The sequence below is a fragment of the Pelobates fuscus genome, chromosome 11, assembly GCF_036172605.1.
Source record: "Pelobates fuscus isolate aPelFus1 chromosome 11, aPelFus1.pri, whole genome shotgun sequence".
Taxonomy (NCBI): Eukaryota; Metazoa; Chordata; class Amphibia; order Anura; family Pelobatidae; genus Pelobates; species Pelobates fuscus.
In genome coordinates, this window is record NC_086327.1 from 30005000 (window position 1) to 30015958 (window position 10959).

The 10959-nt window shown below is 38.8% G+C and overlaps 1 protein-coding gene across 1 annotated transcript in view; it reads left to right on the plus strand.

Annotated features, from left to right (window-relative positions):
* The window catches only part of LOC134577392 (paired box protein Pax-6-like), a 45625-nt gene extending 36911 nt beyond the window's left edge, over positions 1 to 8714 (plus strand). Inside the window, exons 4-8 of the mRNA XM_063436107.1 lie at positions 5855 to 5937; positions 6421 to 6571; positions 6703 to 6800; positions 8154 to 8301; positions 8602 to 8714. Coding sequence (XP_063292177.1) covers positions 5855 to 5937; positions 6421 to 6571; positions 6703 to 6800; positions 8154 to 8301; positions 8602 to 8687 — 566 coding nt within the window. The 3' untranslated portion in view covers positions 8688 to 8714. The remainder of the gene's footprint in view (positions 1 to 5854; positions 5938 to 6420; positions 6572 to 6702; positions 6801 to 8153; positions 8302 to 8601) is intronic.
* The last annotated feature ends 2245 nt before the right edge of the window (positions 8715 to 10959 follow it).

Consider the following 10959-nt stretch of genomic DNA (forward strand, 5'->3'; position numbering starts at 1 on the left):
ACATTTATGATTCTTAACCTTTTTATTGAGATGCACCCGGTATTAGATTGGCTACTCATTCTTCAATAAAATTAGCTGAGTGACCAATGTTTCAGCTAAAATAGAATATATATTATATAATTAATTCAGTAATTCGAATTTTGAAGGCTTCTCTATTATATGGGGACAGGTAGTGTTTCTACTATAATCACTTTATTGTGTGTAGTTGCATGTTGTCTGATCAATTTCATATCACTATGTCAACTATTGTGGAACCTCTAATATGTTACTAGGTTCCATGTTTTGGTACGGAACTAGAGGTTAAGAATGAATACCTTTGAGGACTGTGGTTAGAGATATGTTCTGAAATCTGCAGACTATGTTTGTGAAAAACTATCAAGAACAATTACAAAGAATTCTTAAATTAAAGTGGCTTTGTCATGTTATGGATACCTCGGCTGAACGCTAAGGGGAATGTCCTCCATACCACCTAACGCCCCCATTCCCAACCATTTATACAAAAAATGTGTGGTTTTGTGAAACACCATCTAATCTATATACATCAGTAGCAATGGCATAGAGTTTTAAAGATCTGCAATTAAAAAGAAATAATCTCAACACTACTTTTGAAAGCAATTTGGCCATCTCAATATATATATATATTTAATGTAATGGCTTGTACAGAGTCACTTTTAGCACTAGGTATGACAGGCGCACTTTACGAAAAAATAAATAGATTGTTTTAATACATGAATTAGGTTACTGAAATAGAAGTTACTACTATGATGCTGTAGCTTTTACAAATTTCATTATTTGTTTTATACTATCTGAAGCAAGTTATTTCCTTATGGTTTCCACGTGAGATTTCAGTAGGATCTCCACTCACGTTTTGGAACGTGCTGCCAAAAAGGCTTGGTGATTTCATATTGAGAGTGGGCGATGGCTGCAAACCTCAGGACTCAGTTGAGCGCAGCGTCTTGCCTGGGTGTCTTTTTACTGACATGCTGTGCACACACACACACACTCCTGGCAAAGGAAGGAACCTGCAGTGCATTAACTTGAAGAAACCGCACAGCACTCAAGGGAAACCTAGTTCTGTGAAACCAGCACTTCCTCCGATGAGCATAGTGAATGCTGGAAGCTACACTCTTACTCAGCAGGCAGCTAGCACAAGGTTACCTACCTTTTACTTACCATAACTGCAATGCCCATCATCCTAGTTAACATAGTGCTGTCACTAGGCAGCAGAGTAGGAGAGATTACCTACCTAGTGCAGCAGTTATTGGTGTCTAAGCTTTTACATAGATAAATTGACTAATTAGTGCTACATAATTTTATAGAGCATAACATTTTATCTATACATTGTGCTAACTGAATTGCAAGCAAATGCATAGATTGAAGAGAAAGGTCACGTAAAAATAGGCCTTTCTCTCACCTGCCAATCAATTCTTCTCAGTATCAACCTCTGAGCCAAACAACTGAGTACCAAGGAGGCAGCCCTCGTGTTCTCCATGCTTAGCAACCACAGTCAGCGATGTATTTACCACGAGGCTAACAAGGCATTTGCCTTGGGCAGCACTCTCCAGCAAAAAACGCTGCCCCCAACGCCCGGGCAGATGCCTTGTTAGCCTCGTTTAAGGGGCTAAAGAGGCACCCAGTTGGCCACTTTTGGGCCCCACTTAAAGCAGACGGCCAGTCGTATTGCAGTGATGCCAGGAGCTGGAATATGACAAGAAGATCACAGCTCCCTCACCGCTTACTTTGCGCACCCGCCCCTCCCTCTGCCTGCCTGCCTGCCCTCCAAGCTGACCGGGCAACAGCCAGCCTAGAAGCCCCACTTGACCCCATGTAAATAATGCACCCAGCTCTCCCAAAGGGAGGGAGGCATGGTAGATTTAAATTAAAATAATAAAAAGATAATAATTTGTGTGTGTTGGGGGAAAATGTGTGTGTGTGTATCAGTATCAATGTGTGTGTATGTCTGTGAGTGTGTGTCTGTGAGTGAGTGTTTGTGTCTGTCAGTGAATGTGTATGTGTGCCTATCAGTTAAAGGGACACTATAGTCACCAGAACAACTACAGCTTATTGAATTTGTTCTGGTGAGCAGAATCATTACCTTCTGGCTTTTTGCTGTAAACACAGCATTTTCAGAGAAAATGGCTACATTTACAACCTGGAATGCTGGCAAATAAGCCAGTGTGCCAGAATCATGGAAGAAGTGTGTCGTGCTGTGGAAGTGTCAAGCTGGGCAAATCAAACAAAGACAGTGGGCATAGGAGGTGCTGAGCAGGGGTTTAAGGAATAAGAAAAAATGCCATAGTGACAGACTCCTGATCTGGGGTAGGTTTGTCTGCTGAAGACACCGGTCTGTGTAAGTACTGCAAATATAGGAACTTTAAAGAGGAACTGCCCTCAAAAACACTATTGATTAAAAACACTTGATTAATTTACTGGGTGAGGTGTTTGTTGGAGCCAAGAATATATTCTGTGGTTGACATCATCATTCCGTGATGCTCCAGATGTGCTCATATGTGATCTGACATCTGGATCTAAAGTGCCAAATTAGAACATGTGCACTCAGGCATTCTATCTATAGTGTTCCATGCATGCATGCACCCCCACAGTGCTCTATTAATTTACATTACACACTTTGGCTGTTCAGGATAGCCTGATATACAATGAAAATAATTGAGTGAAACATCATTTATTTTCTATAAAAACGGTTGGTTACTTTCTGGTCTGGAGTGTCCCTTTAAAGAAAAAGAAGGTTTGCTGATAATTTTGTTATTGTCATACTCAGGTTTCAGACGTTTTCAGTTCCACAGTTACAGGACAGCAATTTCAAGTAAAAAAACGTGTTAACTGTAACACCTACTGGACCATATGCAAAGTATGCAATAAGCAGGATGTGAGTAGGACTGAATGGCTACTCAGACGTTAGATTAGGAAACATGTTTCTCATATTATTGATAAAATTACAAACAGGTTTACTCACTAATGTAAAATATCAGGAAAGTAAAATTACGAAGTAAATTTGAAATAGATAAACGGTCTGAAACAATTCTCAATGTCAGTTACATTTTCACTTTGTCTATTTTGGTATTTTGGAATGAGAAAATGAAGGGTCACAATGTAAGTTTTCAAACTCTAAGTACAGTTTCTGAGATGATAGTGATAGGGTCACAGGTGGGGATTCAGGGGGTGTGGCACCAGGGCATGCTACCCCCCAAGAAGTCAGGCCAGATGCCAGCATTGGGATAGGCAATACACTATCCATCACAAAACAAGGCTTTTTTTTAATTTTTATTTTTTTAAACTAAACCAGCTTCAGCATCTTCTTCTGAAGCAGCCTCTCCCCATGTATTCCTTCTCCCTAAGCTTCTCCCCATTGTGGCCAGCAAACATTCCAGGGTTAATGCCCAGAATCCCCTGCCTTTTTGCTGCACTAAACACTGCACCCAAGCTGTAACCAGCCACCCCGGTGAGAGCCACAGGAAGAGCCGGTTCACAGAGTCTACGTCACTCCCAGGTCATAGATAATAAGTGTGTGTCAGTGATTTATACTTGAGTATATGTGTGTCTGTGAGCTTGTGTGTAGTGACCTTGTCTCTTTGCGTGTATGTGTGACAGTGAGCATGTGTGTCTCTGTGATCTTGTGAAGTTATCGTCTGTAGTAAGTTTGTGTGTGTGTGTGTGTGTGTATGTATGTGTGTGTCAGTCAGCTTGTCCATGGTCTTGGTGAACTTGTGTGAGCTTGTGTGTAATGGATTTGTCTGTAGTCAAGTCCACATTTCAGGCACTCAAGCAACAGCTTGCTCTACCAAATCTGTTAATCATTGTTACCCTTTATCACCCTTTTTCAGTTGTGCATACCCTTAGTACATGGCAATGCTTGCATATATGTCAGAGACACCCAACCTAGCGCCCCCTGCTGTTGGACATTTCCCATAATTTTCTTCCAGCAATCTTTGATTTGTGGTCCAACAAGTGACCGAGGTTGGACATATTTTGGCCTGTTTTTGAGAGCTGGTGTTTCTGCAAATTCTGATGAATTCTTTCTTACTGCAAGTGCAATGCCAAATATGGTCCCTGGTTTTGCGGTGTCTTTTGCATCTCACCTTAAAGATATTTACACTGGGGAAATGAGAGTCGACGTCGGATGCAAAGTCACAAACACACAATACATGTGAAAGAGGAAATAAAAGTGTGGCACCTGTCGCATAAATTCTAATTTAACTTCCTTTCTCACTGTAAAACATCAGACATCTAGAAATGCTGCATATATCAAATATAAAGTAAGTCCCTTATCTGTTACTATAAAGTTCTTTTTACACTGACAAAAATCTAAGAAGTTATTTACTGTTCATTTTTCAACATAAATTGTGCCTATTAAAAACATACCATATAGTAAGTAGCACTGTTCTTTTCTTAGATATAACATGGAAGAATAGACGCTCAGAAACCAAGAGAGCCTGTTTGGAATCCAAACCACTGTAGTGATTTCTTTAATGCCCACTCAAATGCAGTAAGTAGTCTTCCAAGTACAGCTACTTAGGGCAAACAGTTAGTGTTGGTATAATGGACACCGCCAGTTTTGCAGAAGTTAAGGATTATCACCTCTAAGGTTTACACCAATGTTTCATTAGTGAATAGATAAGGAGATTGTTAGGTCCCAGGACCATTTGGCCCACTTGTAGTTAGTGGGAAGAACTTACTATGGTTTTTTTGAGAGAAATAAAGGTATTTTCTAATGAGCCTATAATTATATTTGATGTAGTGGGTTTATAGACTAAGCTGCCTAGATATTGGAAAAAAAATATTTCCCCTGCAAATATTGGTCATAGTTGCCAAATCCTCCTATACATTAGGACAGTGTCTTGAAGACAAACTTTGGGAACACATCATGGAGAAGATGGCTCTTTCCCTAGATCTGTTAGCAAAAGAGAAGTACAAACTTATTAGACTTATAATTATATGAGGAGAACACAAACCCATGAAACAAGCATCCTTTTTTTGACGATTGTTTATATGAGGAGACTACATTATCCGATCGACGTGCCATTCGCATTCATGTCCATCGGGAAGAAGCGCATTACTGTCCTCTTCTGCCTCTCTGATTGGTGCTTGTATTTGGACTTCCCAAACGCACTGCTTAAAAGGCGCTCCTCTACTTATACTAATATGATGCCTAGGGTCATTTCCAGATTCAGGCAGGCCACATCATAACTGCGACATCGTTTCTGCACTTTTTGGGGTCACAGGGTGACGTACACCAGTCAGAGTACACCTCAGTGTTTAGATAACGTTTTCAGCCCATAGTCTTTGCGCTGTCGTGGTTCCCTCTTGGCTGATCATATAGTGCGTTATATATTCCCTTATCTTCTAGTTATTCAATTTTGGCTTGTTTATTGACCTTCTTCACCTTTGTAATCCTAACCACTCTAATTCTTGTATTTCCGGTATTCTGATCGTGGCTAGTATTATATTTATGCTTTTTCTCTTTTTGTACGTTAAACCCAACCATTCTAAGGTCCGGTAATACAAACTTTCTGTCTTCCTATTTCTGACCTATAATATGTATGTTGGGTAGTGCAGCCGTGACAACTACAAAATCGCACTGTCAGAAAGCATGTGGTTTATCATATGGAAATTTTTGGGAGGACACTGTGGTTGGTGTTATGTCATACATTTAGGATAAATTTATCATAAGTTCATTTGTTCCTAGGACAGGAAGTTATTCTTTGAAACAGCCTCTGTCTCTCTCCAAAATGTAAGGTTGCATTTTCACAAATCTGTATTATCTACTGATGTGCAATTCACTACATAATAATGAGTAAGTTTGGCATGCAATAACAATGTATTCTTTTATTTTTAGAATTCGAGAGGACACACTACCCGGATGTTTTTGCAAGGGAGAGGCTAGCGGCTAAAATAGATCTCCCAGAAGCCAGAATTCAGGTATGTGTAATTTTAGTAAAAGTCCCAAGGTTACAGTGGTATAAAAAAATAATAATTTGGAAATAACTCCATATAAAGACAAATAACACAATAGGCATGCACAAAACAGCCTTACGTGGTTTAAATTGATATGACAATGTAAATTACTATGGCTTCTTCAATAATAGAGACACGTTGAAAATCGGTAGGATTTGAGTAATGTCCTCACTATCACAGGTATGGGACCTGTGATTATTTAAATTGTATTGAATTATAACCTCAGAACCACATCTAGCCTAACTATTGGAAACTATAATGTAAGATATATTGAATCATGGCTAGAGAACTGGAGTACCCAGATTTGGTATAATTGTGGTTCATTTTCGTTTTGAGAGATTGCAAACGTTAGGCAAAAACATTAGAATCTGTGACATTTGTAAATTCAATAATGCATGTTAGATATGTGCCCTTCCACATCTCCACACGTTGTATCTTACATTACAGGTGTGGTTTTCTAACCGGCGAGCCAAGTGGAGACGAGAGGAAAAATTACGCAATCAACGCCGCCAAGCTAGCAACACCTCCAGCCACCTCTCTATTAACAGTTCTTTTTCTGGCAGTATGTACCAGTCCATACCGCAACCCAGCAGCTCAGGTACGAAGCTGTCCTATACGAAGGAGCACTTTGTCAGAATCTCAAATACTATGGTCAATGCATTAACGGTACCTCTGGAGCAAAATCACAAAGTGCCTACTGAAACCAATTTATTTCCATTTGGTTTACAGGTTCTATGCTGGGCAGGAATGAGGCAGCTATAACAAACAGCTATGGATCCCTACCACCTCTCCCAAGCTTCACTATGCCGAACAACCTCCCAATCCAGGTTTGTAAAAAAAAAAAATTCTCTCTGAAAAAAAAGAAAGCAGGAATGGAATAATAATAGCTGGGTTTCTATACCATTTCTAATGAAGTAAAGACATGAAAGTCTGCAGGAGTCTTGGTAAATTAAACTATACTCTTGTTTCACTGTGGAAAACCAACTAGGTGATGGGTGGTCAATGATGGGCGTTGATTTGTCCATTCTGGTAATAATGTATATTATAAAAACACAACATAATTTTTAAACTGGAATCATTTCCATAGTATGAATCTTACTTTTCTAGCTTGATTTGTAGTTTAAATATTTAAATGAAATGATTTAATAATAATAAAAAATAATTCAAATGTAATAATTGAAACCAATACAGTGCATGCCTGAAGGAGGGATCTATTGTGTAATTCGACCTCAAGCAGCATCATAGGGGTGTCATCAGCAAGGCCAGAACTAGAGTTAATGTCAATTCTGTGCAACGTCTGGGCAACAGAATGACAGTCATTGGCTGACAGCAGTCAGCTGACATTCTCAGTCAATGTATGTCAACCCCTTCGGCATCCGGCTTATGCCGAGCTTAAGAAGCTGGAAGCACGCCACTGTATCACCTTGGAGCATTGGAGCTTAGCAGGGACCCAGGTCAATGGGGCAAACTGTTCCTAACCCATTTATCAAGGGGGCAAACCATTTATCAAGGGGGCAAACCATTGCTAAACCGTTTGCCCCATTATCTTGGCATAAAAAATCCTACAGTGGGCTAGAGTACAAAAAAATAAAATCATTGTATAGTAGATATACTCCCAATGAATGTGCATACATGCATTTAGTTATGCTTTTCAAATTCAAAGTGAATTTAAAGTGAATTTCAAATTTAAGGGCAGAGTAGCTGAACTGAAAGTACAGAATATGTCCATTTGGGCTATTTATCCTTACATTTTAAATTAACTAGGGATTTACTTTGAATTCTCACTATAGTGAATAACCCTGATAAAAACAGCTTGCAAAACCTGCTTTGCAAGCCCTCCCCTTCTAACCCCGCCCAGACTTTCTGTGGCTGTCCAATCACAGGCTTCCCAATGCAGCTCAATGAGAAGTCTTTGTATGGCAAGTGCTGTGTGCAATTTTCTGTCTTTTGAGTTTAGCTCCACTGAGCTAAACTGCCAAGAAGTAACATGACCAGTTGTCTGATTGACAGTCAGAGGGGTGTAACAAGGTTAATTTAGAAAAGTGCCACATTTTTGTAAAAAGAAAAAAGAGAACACACTCTTCACACACAAAGCATTTCAGCAAGTAAAAAGTGATTGAGGGGTCTGGGCACATTTCACACAAAGGCATTTACTAATATTTATATTTCTTTGTACACAGCCGGTAGCCAGTCAGACCTCCTCTTACTCTTGCATGATTCCATCAAGCTCTTCAGTGAGTGTTCGAAGTTACGATGCCTACACCCCTGTTCAACTACAGACTCATATGAATAATCAAAACCTTGGATCAGGCACCACCGGCTCCACAGGTATGTCTTGTTTCCAGACCAATGATGGCTGACTACAACACTTCAAATATTTCATAAGTAAATTTTTAATGTGATACTCAGCCAGTATTAGAGGACAGGGGGAGAGGAAAGGATGCAGGGCAGGAGAATGCAACAAATGAAGGATGTCTCTGAGGGATGGAGGTGGGAACGAAGATTAAGAAGGTAGAAGGGCTTAACTCATCTGACGTGGACATAGTTACGAGGAATCTGTACTCATATTGAATTTAGCCAAAAGGTTGCATCTAACCATGCAATTTATTCTCCTCTCTCCGATTGCAGGACTAATTTCTCCAGGAGTTTCTGTTCCTGTGCAAGTTCCAGGTGGAGACCCAGATCTCACTCAGTACTGGTCAAGGCTCCAGTAAGGGATGGAACACACCGATGAAAGACTCGCAATATATGGGATGCTATTTTTGATTACTCACAGCTATTTCACTTTGAAAAACCAAGAGACAATGTGGAGATCAGAAAAAAATGTGGACTTCACCTACAAACTACAGAGCCAATACCACATATTTGTTGTTGTTGTTGTTGTTTTTTTTATATACTCTTCTAAGCAGTGAGTCATGTATTTCTTCAAGACTTCTTAAGACTTAAAAAAAGAAATGGTGCAAAACACCAAACAAACAATTTGTATGTACCCCTAAGTCTGAATCGTGCTTTATAAGAATAGGTTGATGTATTATCATCTTTGAGTCAATGACAATCCTCAACCACTTTGAATACTGATTCAATATTGACTAACAGAAGACGTGGAATATTGATGTATGAAACTATAATCAGCGAGATAATTAAACAGCAAATCAAAGAAACAAATATTATCTTGATATATACTGTATTCTTGATACAGGGAAAAAAACAGATTCCAAGACATTTCCTTAACAACTAGGCTGACTGGTTGATACTCGTTTCCAATGATATTATCAGCTGGCATCAACCGACTAATATTTAACTATTCCATCTCTAAAAATAGTTATTCATTAAAAGTAGGGATATAACCTGGGCAAAATATAAATACGATTATAAACGATATAAACATCTACCATTCTTTTCTTCATGGGAGTTTCGAAACGCGTCCACGTGTGCCTGTAACAGAAAGGAAAACACAGATATATCTTGAACTTGGACTTGCATTTTAACTTTATTGCATAATATCTTGGATTGTTTAATTCTTCCATTGGAAAAAATATTCATAACTTATATATGTCATATCTTGCAAATAACGGCCTTCTCATTACAATGACTTTCATCTTATAAGCTACAATGTCCCCAGTGAAAAAACGTAGACCTCCTTCCTGCAATCTCCCAGATATCTTAATTTGAAGTACCGGCGACACACATGGGACAATCCAAGATTACAGCATCTTTTTCCGATGTTCTCTCGGTATAAGGCAAAGACAATGATGGTTTTATGAACAGAGAGTATATGTATCATTACTGGACTCCGCATTGTCCACACAATAATTTTGAATACTGCCCCATGCTTGGTCGCCATGGCTGTGCTCAACGGAATATTGATTTTTGGAGGAAAACTGGATATATGTAAACTACATTTTTGCTGATGTTGTGAGTTCTCAAGAGGTTGTTGGTCCCAACGCGATTGCATTTGTTATAGATTCAAAAAAATGGATACTGGAAAAAGTATTATTATTGTCTTGCTTCAATGCATGATATTTTAGAACACAAAAATGTTTTTATCAACATATTTATTTCTATTGTTGTGTTATCTTTATTCAAGAACAAACTAGCAGCAACATATGAACACAACCTTGTTTTTAATTTCTATGTACATAAACACCACTTTAAAGTCTCTGATTTGAGCATGAATACTGGGAATGATCGAATTATGTTGAAGAAGGAAGGGATAGGGTCGTTAGTTAATGCTAAGGTTGCTCTGACATCAGAATGCTCTGCTTTAAGATAATACATCTTTTCAGTTTTTAATATACTCAATAAAATTGAAATACATAGTTATAAGGAACCTAAATTTATATGTAGGCATTATCCCATACATAGTTTTTCAGGCTGTACACAATGGAATGCTGGAACCTTATATTATCATCCATGGATTTACAAAGATTCTGATTCTGATAGGCTGCAGTTCCTGGAATGATTTTACCAGTGATTGTATACCTCCCAAGTGTCCCTTTTCAAGAGGGACAGTCCCTATTTCAGTTCCAAATCTCGCTGTCCCTCTGTTGTAGGAGCTTAGCTCAACATTCTTAGTGTGGCTGAATTTGTAGCAGAGAGCCACAACACTGACAATCACAGTAATGGGACACTTTAACATAGTCAAAATGCCAACGATAACAAACTGACTGGTGTTTAAACTGATGGTTGCAATGAAATTGTCATGTGGCAGTGGAGCAGCCTTACCCTTCTAGTACACAAAGAGTTAAGATTTCTTGCTCAAACAGGAGAAAGCAATGTAAAATGTAGCCCTAACCATTAATTCCATGGGGACATTATACATGGTCAATCAAGAACTGACATGATTACATAAATCACAACTATCTAGCAAATTAGAGCTTACAGCTAGTGCATGTGGACTTACTTAGCTGATCGGCTATTTTGGGGTTCTTTTCTATTTTGTCAAATTTTTTGTTTCTCAATTTTCTTCTGATGTAATATATACCT